This window comes from Pristis pectinata, chromosome 2 (assembly GCF_009764475.1).
Source record: "Pristis pectinata isolate sPriPec2 chromosome 2, sPriPec2.1.pri, whole genome shotgun sequence".
Taxonomy (NCBI): Eukaryota; Metazoa; Chordata; class Chondrichthyes; order Rhinopristiformes; family Pristidae; genus Pristis; species Pristis pectinata.
The window spans coordinates 53,391,704-53,414,949 of NC_067406.1; the positions used below are offsets into that span (position 1 = coordinate 53,391,704).

Here is a 23,246-nt window from a genome sequence, read left to right on the forward strand (position 1 = left end):
ACCTGAGTTATAGGGAAATGTTGAATAGATTAGGACTTTATTCCCTGCAGCACAGGAGAATGAGAGGAGATCTTATGGAGGTATACAAAATTATGAGGGGTATAGATGGGGTGAATGCATGCAGGCTTTTTCCCCTCAGGTTGGGTGAGACTAGGACCAGAGGACATAGGTTTAGAGTGAAAGGTGAAATATTTAAGGGGAATGTGAGGGGAAACTTCTTCGTTCAGGGTGGTGTGAGTGTGGAATGAGCTGCCAGTGGAAGTGGTAGATGTGGGTTCAATTATAACATGTCAGAGAAGTTTGGATAGGTACATAGAACATTACAGCACAGTACAGGCCCTTTGGCCCACAATGTTGTGCCGACATTTTATCCTGTTCTAATATCTATCTAACCCTTCCCTCCCATATAGCCCTCCATTTCTCTATCATTCATGTGTCTATCTAAGAGTCTCTTAAATGTCCCTAATGTATCTGCCTCCACCAACTCTGCTGGCAGTGCGTTCCACGCATCCACCACCTTCTGTGTAGAAAAAAAACTTACCTCTGACGTCCCCCTTGTATCTTCCTCCACCACATGGATGGGAGGGGTTTGGAAGGATGTGATCCGGGTGCTGGTAGATGGTACTAGGCAGATGATCAGGCAGCATGGACTAGATGGACCAAGGGGCCTGTTTCTGTGCTGTAGTACTTTACTCTCTATGATGGTCTGTAATTGAATAGATTGGCAGCTGCTACGTCCATAATTATAAATTGGCCTTCAGTATGCAGTGAATTTCAGTCCCAACAACTTGTGTGCATTGAAAAACACTCTGATGCTGGAGGAACTCAGCAGGCCAGGCAGCATCCGTGGAGATATTGAGATCCATGGATGCTGCCTGGCCTGCTGAGTTCCTCCAGCATCAGAGTGTTTTTCATATAGATTTCAACATGTGCATTCCTTTGTTTCTGTAACTTGTGTGCATTTGTTTCTCACTACCTGGAGCTCTCAGATATTAGGTGCATAAAAAGATATAATAAAGCATATGCAGAATAATTCGGTGATCTATTTCTGATCTGTAGTCAAGTTGTTTAATCCAAAGATGTGTATTAATTACTTATGGTTATTGACTGGAGAGCAGCTGTCACATATGGTCCTGACTGGTCCACCACAGAATGATTGCATGTCTAATGTTCCTGATTTTGTTTCTGTTATTTGGGAAGTCATTGAGTGCAGATAAGGATCTTTTACATAAGAAATTAAAATTTTATAGATCTTTAGCACGAATGATTCTCTTTTTATCAGAAAATCTAATACTTTGCTTTTAACGCCCCTTTAGTCATTTATTAGTATTGGTGTATTTTCTGCCACTGGACAGATAACTACTTCTACGTCCTTCATCTGAGTTGAGATGTAGAAGGAAGTGCTGAGAGAGGAAACTAAACTTGCAGTCGTCTGTTGGCCACCTTTGTACATGTCCTGTTCAGTCACCCAAGGAGTGGCCTGAGTGCAGGCATCCAGCAGGATATTGCCCTGTCGTTGTCCATCTCTGACAGGAAACTTCTTCAATGGAATTGAGATTAGAGGAAAAAAAATCAGTTTATAACATACAGCTCACGGGTTGTCTTCATATTGCTTTTACACTGATTCATAAGCTTGTACCATAACCAGAGTAAAACGCATGACAAACACTTTAAATTCTCTATTTCATTGAGCATTAGCTAAGACATTTTCCTGCTAATGAATTATCTGGCTTTTGGAAGGTCAAACACTCTTCCTGCCCTCCCACCAACAGCTCCCTGCTGTCACCCCGTTTCTGTTTTAATGTGTGTTTTGATGATTGGAAATATTGACAATGAATTTTGTGGTAGCATGCAAGAGCATTAGGAAAAATGAATGTCTATAGATGTCAGAGTACAAGTTCAGATTATTTTTTACAAACAAAACAGGCAGCAAGAGAGCATTGGATTTTGCACCCTCTTATCTTCCCCATGATTTTTTTTCTACTCCACTCTCCTGTTTTATTTTGCTCTGCATTTTCACTGATGAAGAGCTGAAAAGTGAAATACTTCCTTCACCTGTGACATAAGTTGTAACTGCAGCAGGGAACAGGGAAAGGGAGTAGCCATTGGAGCATTTTATACTAAAACGGTATGAACACCCATATGCCTTGCAGCTCTCCAGAATGTGAAGCTCCAATCAGAATTTTGTAAAATCTCAAACTAACAAACAAATTTTCCATCTCTTTCTTGCATTTAAGTGAGCATCATTTTTCTGCAGAAATGTAATTTTGAAAGCAAGTTATTATTTGAGAGTGAGAGCTGGCTTCTGAGATGAGGCTTTTAGGGTCACATAGCTAATAGGATATTGCAGTATGGTGTGCATGAAATGTTAATGTAGCATGGAAAATCAGCACCACAAGAGAGGGCATGCAAAAAGCTGGTATAAGTAAAGGTGCTTATTTCGTCTGTTACAGAGCTCCCTCTGCACAGTCCAGACCTAGAACCTTTTGTCTAGGTAAACTGTACTTAATTTCAAGTTGGATAAATTTAGGTTATCAAGGTGGAGAGGAAATGCACAGCAGAGGACCCACCTTCTTGGCTAAATTAACCCCAGATAAAAAGGTTCAGAAAATAGCTTTGTTGATGACTTGGGAAACATTTCAACTTTTGTCAGGAATCTACCTGAATTTGTAGATTGTCATCCACAATCAATTCCAACTGTTTGAGAAGGTATTTTCTGGATCTAGACAGTGGTATGTGTCATGTTCAACAGTGTAACTGGAAAGTGTTGATTGCTCTTGGGTTTTCTCTTAAATTGATATGATGCTATTCAAAGTGTTTTCGAAATTGGTAAATTGGTTTATTATTGTCACGTACTGAGGTACAGTGTACTACCCCAATGGACTGTAATGAATTGATCTGCATGAACAGTATGCAAGACAAGTTTTTCAATGTAAAGCAATAACAGTGCAGAATAAAGTGCTACAGTTACAGAGAAAGTGTAGTGTAGGTAGACAATAAGGTACAAAGTCCTAACGAGGTAGATCGTGAGGTCAAGAGTCCCATCTTATTGTACTAGGGAACCGTTCAATAGTCTTATGTGGGATAGAATCTGTCCTTCAGCCTGGTGGTGCGTGCTTTCAGGCTTTTTGTATCTTCTGCCTGATGGGAGAGGGGAGAAGAGTGAATGTCTGGGGTGGGTGGGGTCTTTGTCTATACTTCTCACTGCCTCGGTAAAGCAGCGAACATAATCAGAGTCCATGGAGAGGAGACTAGTTTCCATGATGTGCTGAGCTGTGTCCACAACTTTCTGCAATTACTTGCAGTCACTGGCAGAGCAGTTGCCATACCAAGCTGTGATGCATCCAGATAGAATGTTTTCTACAGTGCATCGATAAAAATTGGTGAGGGTCAAAAAGGACATGACACATTTCTTTAGCCTCCTAAGGAAGTAGAGGTGTGAGCTTTCTTGGCTGTGTTATCTACGTGGTTGGATCAGGACAGGCTATTGCTGATGTTCACTCCTAGGAATTTGGAACTCTCAACCCTCTCGACCTCGGCACCGTTGATGCAGATGTGCATGTGCACCACCTCCCTTTCCTGAAGTCAATGACCAGATTTTTTGTTTTGCTAACATTGAGGGAAAAGTTGTTGTCACTAAGCTCTCTATCTCATTCCTGTACTTCAACTTATCATTATTTGAGATACGGCCCACTACGATGGCATCATCTGCAAACTTGTAGATGGAGTTAGAGCAGAATCTGGCCATGCAGTCATGACTGCATAGGGAGTAGAGTAGGGGGCTGAGGATGTGGCCTTGGTAGGCACCTGTGTTGAGAAATGTCGTGGCCGAAGTGTTGCTGCCTCTCCTTTACTGATTGCAGTCTGCTGGTCAGGAAGTCAAGGATTCCATTGCAAAGGGAGATGTTGAGTTCCAGTTCTCGGAGTTTGGAGATGAGTCTGCTTGGAATTATAGTATGTAGCTGTAGTCAATAAAGAATAGGCTAGCGTAGGTGTCTTAAGTCCAGATGCTCCAGAGATGAGCATAGGGCCAGGGAGATGGCGTCCATCGTCTTCTGGACTTCAGTCTAAAATATACATACAGTATAATTTAGGAAGGATGTTAATACATTGGCAGGAGTTCAACAAAGGTTCACTGAACTGATATCTGGAATAGGGAGATTGTCTTGTGAGGAAAGGTTGGATGGGGTAGGTTTGTGTCGGCTGAGTTTGAAAGTGGACTTGATTTAAACATATTAGATCCTGAGCAGTCTTGAAAGAGTGGGTGTGGATTGGATGTCTCCTCTTAAGGGAGAACTGGGGATCACTGTCTTAAAAATAATGGGTTGACCATTTAATGCAGAAGAGGCAATTTTCTTTTGAGGATCGTGAGTCTTTGCTTCCCTTGCCCTTTGAGGAAGTGACTTCCAGAGTCTTCAAATATTTTTAAGATGGATAGATCAACTCTTGATAAGCAAGAGGGAGAAAGGTTATCGCTGGTAGACGGAAATGCGGAGCTGAGGTTACATTCAGATCAGCCATGATCTTATTAACTGGCAAGTGCCTCTGCTTCCTAACCTGTAGTTTCATAATCTGTAACTGAAACCTGATTAAGTTGTTTCATTATGTGTATGTTTTCTTCTGTTTTACTGTATATACTGCAATTTGAAAATTGAGCTGAATATTACTTTGAATAACTTACAGTTGCTGAAGAGCTAGGCTTATTTAAATATATTTTGTGGTCTGTAGCTTAGTGCATGGGCTCAAGAAAACTTTGTTCCTATATTTGAGGTGGACTCTCGTATGTTGCCTTTTTTTAGCTTCTAATTTTTCTTTTTGTATTTGAATTGAATTTTTTTGCTAGGGGTTACAGTTGTTGGGGGACTTGCTGTTGTAATTGACAGAAAAGTATCAAGCATTTTTTTTGTGTGTGGGTTTATTAATATTCTAACAGTGCCTGTCTTGAAAAATTGGAGTCTTTCTTCATTGTTTGTTTTGTCTTTGAAAAGAATAAATTCTATGAGAGGTGAAAATCAAAATTTAAAGACTGCAGATACTGGAAATCTAAAACAATAGAAAATGCTGGAAACACTCAACAGGTCAGGCAGCCTGATCTGAGTATTTCCAGCATTTTCTGTTTTTGTTCTATGGGAGAGGTCTTCAGTTTATTACACAAATTTGGTTTATTTAACTATTTACATCTATACAAAACTTGCAGTCTGCAAAATTTGGCTGTGTAGCACTGGTCATTGGGGAAATTTGCTTTTACTTTGGCACGCCTTGTGTGCTTACATATTTATTCTGTGTGCTGTGCTAACCAGCGTACTGTGAAGGCTCCAGCCACTGTAGCACTTGTGTACACTGAATGCATATAAAGTACGGAAAACTGACTTCAATGTGCAATATTGATTTGATAACATCCCTGGCAGGATGTGCGGCAGCATTTGCCTGCTGTTGCAGGGCTGCAGACACCTGGGTGGGAACAGGGCATTTCTGCGTGCCTTCCCTCCCCAACTGACCCCTGAGCCACAACATTCGGGAGTTGCGTCGAGCCAAGCAGAGCTGGGAGAGCTGAGCCGACTCCATCACTCACTGAGTCAGTGAGGCCGGCCAGCGGCCGCACCTGCTCACTCTCTCATCGCAGCTGTTTCTGTGATCCTCTCCCATGCCCTTGTCGTAACCTGGGGACTACCTGTAATGCTAAATTGGACCTCCGTGATACAACCGGGGTCGTGTTCATCTAACATGAGGAATCAACAATTATTTCAAGTGATCATCAATTTCCTGTAGGCTGGTTGCTGACAAATTGATATTTGGTTGAGTACACCTTTGCTTGGTGTTTCCAGACATTGTTTTCTGAAATCTAAGCAGTGATCTGGCAGTGCTGCCTTACTTGTATTCAGTAAATCCCAGTTGCTCCCAGACATGAGTTTCAGTTAGCTTCCCTCCTAATACAATAGGATTAGATGAGGGAGCGCAGCACCTACTAGAACGGGGAAGCGAAGGAGGATGCAAATGAAGGGTCCAGCAAAGGTCCTGGAGTCCCTTTTTAGTACAGAATTTGTAGTCAATGACCAGTAGCCCATTGGAAACAAAGATGAAGCTAATGCAATGCCAGGTCTAATCTGGCATAGGATATTCATGTGAATGGTGGGTAGGTGGTGAGAAATTACTGTAATTTTGGACTCCTGAGGAGGCCAACATCAGGATGTAGGTAACTTTTAACAAGTGGACTTTCACATCCTCACAGGTATGCATGAAAACGTTGAAATTGCTCTCGTTTACCTGGAGTGATGTTGGCAAACACCAACAGTTTTGTTATGGATTTCTTCACGGAGTGGCCTGACTGACTATCAACAGCGAGAGCACAGGCCAAGTGGCAGTGGTGAAACGAGACATGTTGCCATCCTGCGAGAAGGCGATCCCAACTGGGTCACTGCCACTCCCCAGGATGGTGCCACAGTAATCCTCGTAATTCAGCAGGCAGTTGTTTTACTCCACTGAATGCAGCACCAGCCTGAGTTTCTACCACATCACTCTGGCGTTTGGTGGCTTCAGCATGTATTTCAATGGAAAAAGCTGATGGTGTTGATCTGGAATTAGCCACCAGTCCTCTGCTTAAAAAGGATGGCTTCCAAACTCCTGACAAAGCCATGTTTAAAGTTATTGCTGGACTCTTCCATGCTCGTATGTTCTACACAAACTTCCTGCCAGTGCTCCAGGAATTTAATTGTGTGCACCTGTCAGCCTTCTCCAGTGCACTGTCGCATCTTTATCCTTTCGACCAAAGCTAATAGACAATCTTGTGCTCTGGGAGCTGGCACTTAGGCAACTCTTTCCTTTTGTTCTTGCAGCAGACAACTTGTGTCTAGTGACATTCCTCATGTAGGATTCCCCCATCCAAGGTAATCTCTACAACATGTGAAGTGATTGTATCTGAGCTGGTGGCTGTGAGTTACAGATATCAGTTCTGCTGTTGAACTACTGCTGCCTCTGGTTGTACTTGGACATTCAGAGGAGGAAAGTACTAGGGTGGGATGGTTGTAGAGGATGTGGGGCAGCGAGAGAAGATGTTGGGGGTGAAGATGTATTAAAAAAATTAAGAATGTTAAACGCAGGAAACATTGGATGTTCTTGGGTGATCTGGTAGTGTCTGTGGACAGAACTGATGAAGGTTAATCAATCTGAACCATTCACTCTCTTTCTCCCTCTATTGATGCACCTAAATGTTCTCAGCACTTTGTATTTCACATTTCCAGCATCTGCAGTTTTTCACTTAAATATGAATGAGCATTTTGCCATCAATAATCTGCTGTTGTTGTAGCCACCTAATCTGTCAGGGCCATTCCAGTTATCCTTTTTCCTTTGTTGTGATGGAGTTGGGGAAGGGTGGTGCTGTGGGTGTAAAACATTGCAGACATGCATGTTCACATGTTTCTCGTGTCTGCTGCCAGTCCCAGCTTTGGGCGTTTATCCAGAGAGAGAGAGAGAGAGAGAGTAGTGTGGCACATTGTCTTTGGGTGATGTGCATGCCGTGGTTAAAGTACTGGCAGCATTTACAAGCTAAGGGATATGAAGTAAGTGCATGAGGCTATAAAAGTCCATGCAGCTGTGGGCTTCCAGTCCTGATGTGAGTAAAAATGTCTGCGGATAATAGTGCAATTGATGTGAGATGGCATTTGAAGATATTTGTCCTTTTGATTGCCCAAATGAGGTCATTGCACTTGTGGCCAAGCATCCTGATCTTTGAGGTGAGATCACTAGCATTTGCCTTTGCAGCTGCTTGCTCCCACTGCTGCTTCAGTGTGCTGGGGGTGGGGGGGGCGGCGGCGGTTGCTTTGTGACCTCCTCTGGATAGAGGACTGTCATATTCTTTCTGCCTTGTTGACCAAGGCCCATAGTAAAGCACTGGAAAGTCAGCACTCTTGCACATACTCTTCCATCTTTTGTGGTAAGCTGCAGTGACCCCTGGACGATCCACCAACTGCTATAATGTTCTTCTCCATACAAGGAGTAAACCAGCTGCAAATGAAATTAGACCCTCTCTTGTTTTCTTTCTCATTGAGAAGTTAGAAGAATGAAAACAAGCACCACAGACACCTGGACACTGGACATATAGTCCAGTGGGGCTGAAACTTTGGCTTTTTCTCTGCTCTCGACACCAAAACCTTTGTCTTGTTACATTTTTTTAAACTTAGCAGTGATTTTACTTTCTGCTGCATGAGGGAACAAGCTGCCAATTCTTAAACTTGCCATTATGTCCTAATATTCAGTCAAAATTGCTGTAACTGGAAAATTCTTTGACTAATGAAAATATAATGACTCAATTTCAAATGGTATGCTTTGAATTTTGTGCTTGTTTTTGCCATTTATTTATGATGATTCACTATAATGTGCAGCTCCAGCAGTTGCATTTGTTAAATCTCAGCAGCTGTTTGCTGCAGAGTTCTCCAGTACAGATCTGCTTTAATTGTCCCTATTGTATTGCAGAATTGCCAAGAAGATTAATATGTCAGAGTAGATTTAAGCTATTTCAAGTAGATGTTGGTTTAATCCTCTAAAAACTGGGTGTAATGCAGCTTACAGTTTACCTTTATTTTTGCTAACATAACCTTGACTGTTTCATGGATGGAAAACTACTCCATAAATTTTGGTTGTGCTTGCTTGAATTGTTTTGGGTTTTTTTAGCCTTCAGTTTTCCAGTTACCATGCCAAGTAATTTAAAATGCTGAAAGGTTAGTTATCTCTAAATGCAGCAGTTTTCTGATTTTTATTTTTAATAATTCCTTTCCGCAAATATTGTCCTCCTTCTCTTCTTCCCTCTTTTGTTTTAGCAAAATAAAAGAACTAAATGCTAGTGCTAAACCTTTAACAAGATTCTTTCCTGCACAGGATCTTTTGTAATTAGCTGGTGTTTTTGGCTCAGTAGCCTAGTTACTTTTTAACAAATCCTATTTGCTTCCAAACCATGTAGCACCACATTGTGCTTCAAGAAATTTGCCTTGTAAAAATAAATGAAACTTTGCTTCACATTGGAGGCAGGCAATACAACTGTGAACAAGAGAATTTCCTCATCCTAGCCAAGGAAAGGAAAAAAAAATCACCTCTGCAGTGTCCATACTCCTGTTGGGTTTTCACTACCTTTGGTTGATGTGAGTGAGCGATATGTAGCCATGACTTTGGGCTTGAGTAATTTGGTTATTTGAAACAACTGCTGAGAGGTACCCCGTTTTAGAACTATTGAGTGTTGGAATTGTGTGGAGGGTTTCCCTCCCTCCCTCAGTTTTGGATAAAATGCGGTTAAAAGTAATTAGCTCCCTCTGCAACCCTTGCACAAAGCAGTAATTTTTCATTCACTTTCATGATTGTACTTCAATTGTTGACCTCTTTTGTAATATAAAAGGGAAATGAGTATCTCCATGTGGTTTTGTAATTGCACTGTGTGGCATGCAGATGAGATGCTTGGCAAGTTGACAAGTTTGTTTATTTCTTTGCTGATAAATACTTTCCTCTTTCCTTTGTAGGTTTCCACTTAAGTGGTACAGTAACGGAACCTGCCACGCAATCGGAACCAGAAACTGTTTGCAATGTTGCTATCAGCTTTGATCGTTGCAAAATTACCTCAGTGACCTGTGGCTGCGGAAACAAAGACATCTTTTATTGTGCACATGTTGTGGCACTCTCGCTGTACCGGATTCGTAAGCCAGATAAGGTCAAGTTGCATCTTCCCATTTCAGAGACACTTTTTCAGATGAACAGAGACCAATTGCAGAAATTTGTTCAGTATTTGATCACCGTGCATCATACAGAAGTTCTGCCTACTGCACAAAAACTAGCGGATGAAATCCTTTCCCTGAACTCTGAAATCAATCAAGTACATGGTAAGTTCTACATGTTGACCTGGCATAAATTTGTATTGTGTAGAAATCTTTTTTTTATATGAGTGATTATGGATTGTGTCTCAACATCTTTATCGGATTTTAAACTGGGCAGAATATCTTAAGAGTCTTGAACTGATAAATCTAAATCAGCAGATGCTCTCTGGTGTGAGATGGTTCATGATTCTGAAAGAAATGTGAAGAATTCCTGAATACCCTTTAAAATCCAGTAGTTTGGATTAAAACCATTGCTTCCCCTTGCTCCAGTGGTTCCCTCATTATTCACTCTCTTTAATGCAAAGGATGAGGATTTGAATGTTGTTGAAAACTGGCCTAACCGTCCATTTCCAGATTTGGCTAGATTAAATGTAAACATTTTCCTGGCCTGCTGTTCGTTGCTGAAATTGATAACTATTCAAAGGTTACCAGGTACAGTATGTAGGAATACTTGGTACTCTTCTTTGTCAAGGACTGGCCTGTTAAACCTCTTCACCTCTTATCAACATCCTAGTTAGTGGACTTTATCTTAAGCATATATTTTTTCTTAAAGAAAAAGGTCAGTTCAGTTGACTCTTCTGCTTCCTTTTTATTCCCTCTTCCACTAGTGTTTCCAGTACCTTGGACTTGAAGTTCTTTTTTCACTGTTTTTTTTCCTCCTCCTCCTGCCTTTTTCTGTCCAAACTCTTGAAGGGGACTACATACTGCACCCTTGATCCTCTACCAAATAAATGGTTGACTATCCACCCTTCCTTCCTGGGTCTAATGTTCATAGAATGGATCATAGAAAGTCTACAGTACAGAAGAGGCAATTCATTGATGTGAGTTGATAGAAACTTATCTAGGCTAATCCTACCTTCCGGCACTATGTCTATAGCTCTGGAGGCCACAACTCTTCAGGTACACCTTCAGATACTTATTAAATGTAATGAGGATTTCTGCCTCCACCAACCTTTCATGCTTTCCTTAGTCCACCAACCCCCAATTTCCATGTTCCCCCACCCCTACCCTCTGGCACGTACCAGCAACAAAAGAAACACACCAAGTCATATATAAGTGTCAGAAACTATTTTATTAGTAGCTACTTACGATAATAAGAAAAATAAAAGTAAAAATGTTAGAATGTTCAAAGTAAAAATGTTAGATCTTAAACATTAACCCCAAAAACTAAACTCAAAGTGTGCGTGTGGCAAATTCCCAAACTCCAAGTCCAGGAATAGTTCTCAAAGTTCAGTTCAGCAAGCTGTAAGGTGAAACGTGAGCAAAGGCTTCTTCAAAACCACAGTTGACTGAAGAGAAAATGTAGAGAGAGAGAATAGAGGCATTACGAAATCCAAATGTTCCACGATGGAACCCATACAACACCTCAGTGTCTACTCAGTGACTACTCCACTGCTTTGTTCCGAAGTATCTGCCACCCCGAAAGCATTCAAGATGTGGCCGTCCACACAAATACCTGTTTCCCTCTACAGGTTAACAACAAAGTAGACTCCTGCACCAGATTACTCCAAAGATCCATACGTGGATTGTAGTGACAGACACAGTTATTGTTGTTCATCCATCGATACAGAGACCAACAGGCAGGGTCTCTCTCTCCTTCTCCTGACTCTGACTGTCTGCTCCAAAAATGTCTGCACATCGTTATCTTCTGCCATCGTAATTATGCCACACACACACATTTCTGTACTATGTCTTAAAGGGACATTCACCAATAGTAACCTAATCCATAACACCTCTGTATTTCTTTTTCTTTCTCACTCCTCTAATTTTTCTACCTATTGCATTAAAGATATGCACCCTTTTTTTGTTTTGACCCCACGAAGGGAAATAGATCCTTCCTATTTACACTATTTAGGCTCTTCATAATTTTTTGCACCTTAGTTAATTCTCTCCTCTGCCTTCTCTGTTCCAAAGAAAACAGCATCAGCTTATCAAATCTATCCCTATAGCTACAATTTTCTGGTCCCAGCAACCTCTCATAATTCACTTTGTGCAATCACACCTTTCCCGTAATGTGATGATCAGAACTGTATGCATTAGTTACAGTACTATAGCATAACTTGTGTTACATACACTATCAGCATAATCCCCTTGCCTCGGCTAATATGGGATGCATGCTGTATGGCTTTTTAATCACCTTTATTTACCTGTCCAACTATATTTAAGGTAACTGAATGTAAGCTGATACTGTTAATGCCTCAAAAATTGTTTTCTCCCCCACCTCACTTCCAGATCTGTTTTATCATCTGTTCAGAAAGCCCGCCCCTCCCTCTGTCCTTGCAAGCTCCTGCCCAATCTCTGACCATCCTCCTACTCTCAAGTCCCTTTATCCTCTGCCATCCCCCCCCCTCCCCACTTTTCCCCAAAGTGAAATGGGTCATTGATAGTTAGAACAGACTTAGTGAGCTGAAGGGACAGTTTCGGTGCTGTACCTCTTTGATTCTATGACCAGGCCTGCTGAATTAATGGATTTATAGACGTAGGCTTTGTATCACTTCTGCTTGCTTCTTCCTTGTTTTCTGCCTTTTCAGGTTTTCCATTTGATGGCCAGTTACACTTGAACTGTAATTATATTTTACATTTTTTTTTATTGATTCTGTAGTTTTCTTGCCTACTTCTGTGTTCCCCTTTGCACTTGCTCTGCTTGTCTCTAATTCTAGTCATAATTAATCCTTTAGAAACGTACCAAAACAAACTGCCACAAGATCCTGATTTAAGGCCTTTTTTCCCCCTATGTTCAGCAGTAAAGATCTGTGTTTAAATTGAGATCTATCATTTTAGAGTAGATTCTATGGCAACTTTTCAACATCCTCGTTCTGCTTGTGTTGCTTTCTTCCCTTTTTGTTTGGCAAATCTTTTTGTTCAGGAAGATGGATTTTTCAGAGAGGGAAGCAATATTTTTCTCCATTATCGTATTTTGTTTTCCAGCTAGGTAGTTGGGAATATATTGGCTCTGGTCTTCAATGTGAAATTGTGGTAAAAAGCATTCTGAGGCTTAACTGATAGAAATGGAGTGGTTAGATCTGTCTCTGAGGTCATTTAAAAAAAAAACTCCTTTTAATGAAAGAACAGAATTTGAAATTGCAACTAAAATTATTCTTTTAATGGCTAAAGGTGCCCCTGACCCAACAGCAGGAGCGAGCATAGATGATGAAAACTGTTGGCACCTGGATGAGGAACAGGTCCAGGAACAGGTTAAACTCTTCCTCTCCCAGGGTGGTTACCATGGATCTGGAAAACAGCTGAACTTGTTGTTTGCAAAGGTATGGATTTTTGTACATCTCTCTTCTTCTAGCTGATGTGCATGTATGGGCTGCCAGTCTTAAATCAATACAATAATTGACAATTTACAGAAAGTAAATCAAGCAGCAGAAATGACCAAGTGAAGAATCAAAATCAACTTGAGCCTAAGTATATCATCTGATCTATTGTAACCACACTTGTATTTTTGTTATAAACTTGCTGGTTTAAAGCCACCTTTTATCAGTTTTAAAATATAGATGCCTTGGCGCTGCATCATTAGATTTCAAAATGCAACTCAGGCCATCTAATGTTGCTTGGAAATATGGAATATTGATACAAATTTACTTTCAAGTATATTAGTAAGCACATCTTTTGGTTATGGTTTCTTTAAACTACTGCAGTTTATTTGAGGACAAGCCAATTAAAGAATTCAATTGAAGATCTTCAAAAAGTAATTCCTGGTTAATGTTTTCATGGAAAATATCTGTGGTCTGTGATGAATAAAACCTTTTTGTTGATGATGTACAGCCCTCAATTTCTACACATGTACAATGTATTTCATTTTTAATGCATTTACATAAGAATGAGGAAGTGTTAATTATTACTAAAAAAAAGTGCATGGTATAATTTAAACAGAGCTATTGACACTTGTTTCCATGACTTCGTAAATGCAAGAATGCAGACTTCAAATATCTTCAGTGCAATAATGCAACAACTTCCTTTCTTGGTTTTAATATGTGTATTCAAAGAGTAACATAGCTATGCTGTAGGCTCAGCAGAGAACTACACTCAAATGGCTCAGAATTGCACTGAATCACTTTTTGTTTTAATATGTCTTTTTTTTTAGCTTGGTTGCCCTCCAACATTGCAGGTACATTGCATTGTCTGTTGTATTTTAACCTGTTTCTTTGAAAAAAACAAAATCCAAGCTGCTACATTACAAATTAGAAAAATAAAAAATTGAAGTCTCCATTCTTTACCTCCTTGTTTGCATTGTGTGAAATAAAGTACATGATAAAATTTTTCACACATTAAAGCATTGGAAAATGCTTGGTTAGTGTGCTGATACAGGACAGTGACGTGGTAGAATTTGAATTATCAATGCAGTTGTCCCCTGAGCCTGTCCATTATGCTAACCTCTCTTGGTTGTGTTCAATCACAAAAGTACCATGTAGGGGGACAGCAAAGGTAAAAGGAATAGCTTTTTTTTCTATTTTCCCTTCTGGTGACCGAGACACAGGTTCACATTGGTCATTGGACTACTTTGAGAGGTTGTTATACAAGCCCGTGAAAGTAAGATGCAGGAAAAGTTGTCATTTATTATTTGTTTTTAAGGTAATATGCTGCATACTCCCTAACCAATTTAGTCATACGAAGCACTAGTTTTTTTTTCTTTTTCTCAATGAGTCACCTTGTTCTGTGGTACAATTCTAACAGTTCTCTAGAATTGTGCCTGGGTGACATTCTTGTCTAATTCATGTATGTGACTTTTGATTAGCTGTTTGACTGTGATGGGTGGGATGTGTGGTTGGAGGGAATCACAAGCAAATTTGATGCATACATAAAGTTATCACACAGTCAGGCCATTTGGCTCAATTGGTCCATTTTGCCCGCTATTGATGGATATGGTTCTGTTCATGTTCAAATCGTCTCATTTTCTTTCAACTTAATTTCCTTCCATTCAATTATTTAATGTAATCTCAAAGACTTGCATGGTTTATGCTTTAACACTAATCCTGAAATTAAATTCAATTTTTAAAATATTTCTTCATAGTTATATTTCCTCAGTTCAGGTGGCATCCTAGCAAATTTGAGCTATGCTGTCTCAAGTCATAATACTGCTCCAATATTACCGAGCTTGACACTGAGCATGGTAGCCTTAAATACATGGACTGATAAGGCTCATCATTACTTTTTTTTAACATCTTGTACTTTGAGATAAAGCCTATAATTCTATTGACTACTTCATGGTCTTATCTTCCTGGCTTTAATATTTCATTTTAACCCCAATCTCCACTACTTTACAACAATATCCAGCCTACCTTCACTTCTTTGAACTTTTTATTTAAAACAAAGTGCATTACTCTGCATTTAAATTCCATATGATGCGTTTTAGTCTATTTCTAACCCCCCCCCCCCCCCCCGATAGATATCTCTTCGCTATTTCCTTTTACTCTTCTACAGAATTCACTTGGTATTATCAACACATTTTGACACCATTATTTCCTCATTTTCAATTATACACAATGGTCAGGGTTGGCTCCAGAACAGTTTTCCATCCTTTTCTGTCCCTAATCCAGTACCACTTAATTTTCTGCAGTCTCATGTCTGGTACCATGTCAAGGGCTTTTCTGAAGTCCGTGCACACTGCATTTTCTCCATTTACCATATCTGTTGTATCCTCAAAGAATTGAGATTTCACAAGCATGGACATTCTTTTTCAGCCTCTTCTTACTTCTAATTTTCTGTGTCTAAATATGTGGTAATTTCATCCTTAATCAAAGATGCTAAATTCTTCATTATCAAGTTAACTGGTATGCAAATATCCAGCTCAGTTCATTGTCTCTTTTAAAATAAAATATATCTGTATTACATTATCCAGTTTCTTGAAGGTATTTATTGTCAGTAGGACACAGTTTTGTCCCTCAACTTCAATATATTATCATCATTAACAATGGACTACTGAGAGAGAGAAGGGCTCAATCTGTAGGCTATACTTGTGTTGGCTCAATGGGTTAAATGGTCTTCTGTGCTGTGATTGTACTTTCTTAAAAAAATAACAACAATGCTTATCTCAATTTAGGATTCCACATTTCAGTAGGAGAGTCGGTGACTAAAGACATTTTTTTAAAAGTGATTCAGTGCAACTCTGACTCATTTGAGTGCAGTTCTTTGAGACTGCAGCAAAGCTATGTTACTCTTCAGTCTTTGAATCACCATCTCCAACCTTCTAAGCCAAACCAAAATGCATATATGGTGGTTTCAGTGTGGTTGTAAATTGTCATTGATTCTCCTGATCAATTAGGGGCATCCATTGTGAATCCAACACTTTTTTCTCCTAACTGCATTTTCAATGTTAAACTGCATTTGTGGTGGACTATCCTGAGATATTTTACCACAACAATCAATAACACCAACTAGTAAAAATAATGTAGGTGGAGTTGTACCCTTGGCTAAGGTGTCAGTATGTCAATAATGGCAATTCCTGGGTGAAACTGATAGGGAAGCCATTACTTTAGGATTGACTGGTATTAGGGAATTTTACAGGTCAGAGATCGCTATTTGTCATGGTATATTTTTAAAAACAATTTAGCCATGTTTTATATTAGGCAAAGGAAGGAGATGTAGTTTTTGCTTTCCTTCACAAGTTGTTCCAAACAGCTAAAGCAGGAAAGTGCCTCCAATCTAGTACTTAATAGGTGTCTGAATACTTAATGAACAACTGAATGAGATCTGCAACTTCTATTCTAATAAAATGTCTATTTAACAGGTGCGGGAGATGTTGAAGATGAGGGATTTAAATGGTGCTCGAATGTTGACGTTAATCACAGAGCAATTTATGGCTGACCCCCGTCTTTCTCTATGGCGGCAACAAGGAACGGCAATGACTGACAAATATAGGCAGCTCTGGGATGAACTGGGTAAATGAGAGTTCTGTGGAATGAAAGTTCTTGTTTAAATTGGAAAACTGGTTGAACTAGGGCAGAATTTTTTGATCATCATGTTTGCAAGAAACTGTTACTTTCCTAATCATATTTAGGCCTGTTGGAGACCTGATTGAAAATCTTTTCTCTGTCCCAAAAATCTAAGCCAGCTTCAAGCTTTATATTAAGCCTCTGATCATCCTGGATTGTTCTCCTAGTCTTTGAGCACAACAGACAGTAAAAGTTGCGCAATGTGAGCTATGAATTTGGAATGTTGAAACTAAAGAGTAGTGATGTTACACAATTGTTTTCTTTTCTACACTTTGCTTTACTTTGAGCGTTAGGACCTTGATGTTATTCAAGTACTTACAGGTGAAATTTTATTGTGGTCCTCAATGTTAAGTTTTGTTTGAACATTATTAATTTCAAAACTTTTCCTTACTACTTTAACAAATCAATATGCCAGGTAGCACTGCAGAGTTTGCTATGGATATTGGTAAAAGTGAGCCCTGGGAATAAAGAATGGGAATAAAAAATGGGAATAAAGAATGGGTTTTCAATAGTAAATGGTCATAAAAGAATTTGTTGCAATGTAAAAGTAGCGCAGAGCTCAGATGATGTTACAGTGCAGAATAAATAGAATAATTTGTGGATTTAAATGAAGGGTGTGTTGCATACATTTACTCATATTTGTGAATTTGGAAAGTTGAAAAAAATAGTCTAGTTATAAAAAAAAAATAAGAGGATAATATTGGATACAACGGTATGAATGCACTGAAAATCTGGAATGGTCTTCCCTGAAAGGATATGAATACTAGGTTTTAAAAAAAATCTTCAAGATTACATCTGAGAGTTTTGTCATGTAAGGGTGTCAAATGAAAGTGGAAAGAAGTTGGATAAATGGAATTGTTATTCAGATCAGCCATAAACTAATTGAGTGGTAGAACATTTCAGGGGCCTGTGGACCTAATTAATTATGAAGGGGAAAAAGAACCTTTTTCAATGTTACCCTTGCATTTTACTTTATCCCCTACTATCTGATTACTAAATTACATATGAGTGATTTAAGGTAGTTAACCTCCAGTCAAGTTCCTTGTCATTAAAAAGTTTTTATTCCAGAAGGTATTATGTCATAATTCCTTGATCAGTCCCAAATTTACCTTGAATGGTGAAATATGGTAATCATGGCCATTTGGCAATTTCATGATTACTGTGTGCAGCTTGTATTTTTATGCCTCCTTAATTCTGCAAATTAAATATTTTTGCATTGTTTCATACCATCTTGTCTACCTTGAGGATTTGAAAAATTTGTTTTCAAACTGTGTTCATTTATTTGAAGAAAAGATTTTATAAAATCAATTATTATACTAATGATTGAACAGCAATGGAACTTTCCCGTTGACTATAACTAATCGATTTATTTAGTGTATCTCAAAATCCATGGAAATTTTATACCCTCTGTGTGTGTGTGTGTGTGTGTGTGTGTGTGTGTGTGTGTGTGTGTGTGTGTGTGTTGTGTTGATGGGGGGTGGGGTCACTTTTGTTTATTGCTAGCAAAAAAAAAAGTTGATTTAACCTGCAGGAAAGTGGTAGACAATTACATCTATAAACTGCATAGCCAGGACAAACATTGGTCATGTTCAAGGGGTGCAAGATTAGTTAGAAATTGTTATGTTTGTCAGATAATACCTGCATTGATGTGGGAATGTAATCTCACTGTTCAGATTTATGCTGGAATTGGGAGTAAGTGTGATCATAATGTTCACTAATTGAAATAAAGCAGTTTAAGATTAATCTTTGGCATTGATGTTAACTGATGTTAAGTGTTAACTGAGATTAAAGAAGCAAATTTGCAAAAGACATTGATTGCAAGTAGGTGCTATTGCATTAGAAAAATTTTCTAAGACGAGGCCTTAAATTTGTAACACTTCCTTTGATTAAGGGATCAAGGAGTAGGGAAGATAACATATAATTTTTGCATTTATATGTTGGTATTCATTTTGAAGTTTTCCCCAACCTTAACACAGTTACTTGAAGTATTGTGATTTTCCAGCTCAAGGTTTCCATACAAGAGGCAATCTTTTAGGAGGTTTTGATTTTAAAAGTGGATTATTCACTAGATCACCAGGAGAACTTCCTGCTCTTTTGTTGCTGGAGTTTTAGCATGATTTTGAGCAGGCAGATCAGGCCTTGGTTAAGTTTCATCTGAAAGGCAGCATAAGTATTTAGAAAATATTTGAAGAACCAGCAGCAGATGAGAGAAACCCTAGAAAGAAAATGATTTGTTTTGCAAAACTTAAAGATTTAGGTATGATTTCATTGACACAGAATTTTATTTTTCTAGCTTTTCAGATTTGAAAAGTTGAAATTCTTTTGCCACTGACTTGGAAAAAAGATGATCAGCTGATTCTTGTTGATATGGAACACTGCTTATGGTGTGTCCCTCTTATCAAGATGTTTCTTTTTCATATTTCCAGTGACTGGTTCTTTGCTTTGAACACTGGTCCCATGGTTTGCAACGTGCAGTGGGATGGTACAGGCTGCCAATCTGCTCCCAGCCATTTGCTAATTGCCCTGTGATTAGTTGCTAGATCAAATGCTGACAATACATCTCGGGCATTTTCAATTTTGTCCCTCACTTTATTGGATGAATGTTCGCTGGTGTGATTTTCTTGCTCCATTGTGTGGTACATCAGTGGACGATGCACATCCAACAAATGCCATTGCAGCCTTCTGAAATCCTAAATGTAGAAGTAAATTGCAGAATTCGGCCACTAAAAGTGCTTCATAAAGCGTTATACTGAATAAATGCTTTAAAAGACATTAAACTCTTGAGTTCCTGTCTTGATATTTAACTGAGGGCCATAGTATAGATTGTATAATGCTTTATAAAGCATTTTTAGTGACCTGAATTCTGCTGAAACTTGCCGAAAATGTAGATATTTTAAAGAGACATTTATGGGAATGAATTTGGATGAGAATGTGACTACTCTATTACATAATAAACAGATGACTAGAGAGGATGCAAAGAATGGTATGCATATATATGACATACATGTTTCAAAAATTTGTTTTAATGGATGCTGACTTGTCAGTGCATTGTTTCCCAGTATTTCAAGGTCTCTGTATCAGTTTCTGTTTGGTGGGAATATTCACATTCCTGCAAGAAAATTGCTAATTTAAAAGCTTAAATTTTATTTCCTCACATTGTCCAAAAAAAAAGATGGTGTTTAATGTAATAGAAAGAACTCAACAGCTGTGTGAGAGGAGGGTTACAGTTCCATTTCAAATTGCATGTTGTAGTTTAGATTTAGGAGAGGAAGAGAATCACACCTGGGAAGAAAAACGTTGTAGCCTTTTCCATTGTAAAATTGCAACAGGTTTTACTTATGTAAAAGACTTGCCCTTTGAGTTGTGTCCATTAAGGTACCAATAAGCAAGATGGATATTTTACACAGTCATTTGCACATTATCTTGCTCCAGAATACTGGGAGAACTCTCTGCTCTTCCTCAGATAGTACAATGAGACCTTCTTACATCGAGATAAAACACCTTTGATGTTTCAACTCTGGGTGACTGGGGCACCTAACCACTTGAGGTAGTTATTAAATATTGATACAATGTCAACATTGGGCCATGCTCGCTTCTTCCATAATGCACCTTTATTAGCAGTTGAGGCCAGGCAGGTTTAAGTTCCAGGTCAGTGCCTTACTGTTCAGTAAAATGCCTGGTTGTTTACTAAGTAATATTGTTTGTTTCTCCCTTGAATATCTTTTTTTTAAAAAAAATGGCCATATACTAGTTGTAAATGTTAAATTAATAAAGCAGATTTATAAATAGAACAAAGATCCCATTGTACTCTTTGAATGCAGTTAAACTAAATCTTAGTAACTCTGTGGAGCTAGAATGATTTTGCTGTCTATTTTTTACCACATACTCATACATTTAAAGATATTTCACCAATGGAAACCTCATTTAAAATAAAATCTTGCTCTGTTTGACACTTGTCATAGTCGACGATATATGTAGATCTTCAGATCTTCCAAGCCTTTACAACCTTGAGGGTGATGCAAGAGGTTTTTGAGGTTGCAAAGAGAATTTGTATTTATACAATTATATACCTTTTAAGATAATTGTCAAGTATTGATTGGGGAAATAGAGAATTTTAATGCTCTGTGGAATGATTGGTCTCTGCAAAGTTTTCAACATAATGAGCCTGAGATCTTGCTGCTACTTTAGGTATAGAATATGGATGTCACAGGCAAGGCCAACAATTTATTTTTTGTCCAGTCCCCAGTTTCACTTGAAGAGAATGGGCTGAGGACTTACTACAGGAGAAAATGAAATAGAAGAATATAACTTCAAGAGAATAGAGATAAAGAACATACATTACTGTAGCTGGCACATGAAGAGAGCCTAGCCATTGTGTGCAGGAGCATTACTTTTCAAGAAGTGAAATGCTGCAAGACTGATTTAATGTTTTCCCCTCTCTAATTGTTCTGAGGTCAAATGAGCAAAATCCTTGTAAGGATAAAGTGGCTTTTGACTCTAATCATGGTGCAAAAGGTAGTGAAATCTGGTCTGAATTGAATAGGTTCTTGAATGGGGTAGCTTTCTCTGTTGATTTCTTAAAGCTCAGTGCATTCTGATCTATGTGTATGGGGTTCATAGCTTGGAAATCATATCTACCTTTTCAGTGCCAGCTCAATGACTCGGGTAGATAAGGTTCCTGCTCCATGACTAGTATTATTATTCTGTGCAATAACAGAAGGTGACACACAGACTGCAGAAGTGAGGAGGCTTTTCATGTGAGCAGAATGGCTAGCTTAACTCTGTGCACTGGTGACAGGATCACATTGCTTCAAGGCTCTGCTTTGGAATTAAATGCTGAGCACTGCTAGATACCAGGCATTGCAGTGAAGCTGATTTTTTTTTGTCAGCAAATGGGATCTGCAAGTTAATTTGTGTTTCTGCAGACTTCTAGCTGTGAAATGAAATTGGAAGCCCTTTAGCCACATGGAAAAGCAAGACCTGAATACAAATGTCACAAGTCGCTGTCAGAAGCCAACTGTGAGACGATCGCATTCCCACTCTGTTGCTAGACTATTGTAGATGATTTGAATATGGGGATTACATTTGAGGTATAAAGTCCTGTTTCCCACTCGTAGAAGCATACTACTGTTCTGATATCTTAGTGACAAGATAAACAATGGCATTATTGAGCCTTTTTCCACAGACATGAACTTCTCATATTGTGGCAAGATTTAAACCTAACCTGAAGGAACTGCTAGTGAAAGAGTTAAAAGAAAAATGTATTCAAAATGGTACTGCAAAACAAGCATTTATTGCTTTAGTGTACCAGGAATGAAACATTATGCTTGTCATTCCTAAAGCCAGCCATAATTGGAGCTGCTACTGTTATCAAAGCTGGGCCGTTCTCATGACAGCCTAATAAAGCTGAAACTGTTAAATTAAATCCCTGATGCTTAATCTGATGAAACCACTGAGGTAGAAGAATATTAGATGAGTGTCTGGTATTCTTCAGAGTGATGGACCCCCAAACAGCTTGTCAACACACTAAGATTGCAATAACAGATTTAACGGCAGACTAACTCTGTCCTAACAAATATTGGAAACTCCAGCCAAGATCGCTAAGATAACTCGCTACTTGTATTAACTGTAAACCGTCTTTATTTTGTGTCAAGTCTTCATCTCTCTCTAGTTTTTAAAATTAATTGAGAAAAACAATTTGCCAAAAAGACAAACCACAATTTGTCTCTGTAGATAGATCTTTGATCCGATTTGAACTGTTATTAATCTAGATCTGTCAACTTGCTTTTTATGTCAAATGCTTTTTTAAAATATTAATTGGCATTGCATTTTTTCATATTTGATTGGCTAAAGCCTCTTTCTTCTCCCCATTCCCCAACACGTCTCGCAGAATTTCTGTGAATAAAACACAAGACTAGCAGAAATTACCTTGTGCACATCTTTATGCACACATATGGGGGGACAAAAACAAGTAGCGGACTGATAATTTACTTCAACCTTGGTAGTTTTTAATACGCTTGTAGTCTGTTTCCAGCAAATGAAGGGAGTGCAGTTTGGAAGAGGGTAGTGATTCCCACTTGCCATAGATAGCACAGGTAATCTATTGCATTAATCAGGCGGTCACTGTAAAATGCATGGGGAGTGATTAAACTATCATACACAATACAATCAGCTTGAAGCAGATGTCAAGACTAATACATCAAAGTTTAATTCAATAATGGAGTGAATTAGGACAAAAAAAACATTCTGTTGTCTAAGAATCTGGCGTCCATGGCAGCTTGCTTCATGACTGGCTTTTCATTGCTGAGGCCGCAGACTCTCCACTCACCTACTGTATATTATCGACATTTGTCTTTGAGAAAATGTAAATGTATAGTTGTCCAGAGTACCAAATTAATATCAGTGTGCTTACAGTACTTCAACTGTACCTCTTGATGTGGTTTTGTGAAATGGG

At 38.8% G+C, this 23,246-nt stretch overlaps 1 protein-coding gene across 2 annotated transcripts in view; it reads left to right on the forward strand.

Moving 5' to 3' along the window:
- Positions 1–23,246, forward strand: part of LOC127567390 (zinc finger SWIM domain-containing protein 6) — a 146,914-nt gene that overhangs the window by 85,363 nt on the left and 38,305 nt on the right. For both annotated transcript variants that reach the window (XM_052010250.1, XM_052010251.1), the window contains 3 exons: positions 9,504–9,860; positions 12,969–13,117; positions 16,588–16,738. In XM_052010250.1, coding sequence (XP_051866210.1) covers positions 9,504–9,860; positions 12,969–13,117; positions 16,588–16,738 — 657 coding nt within the window. The remainder of the gene's footprint in view (positions 1–9,503; positions 9,861–12,968; positions 13,118–16,587; positions 16,739–23,246) is intronic.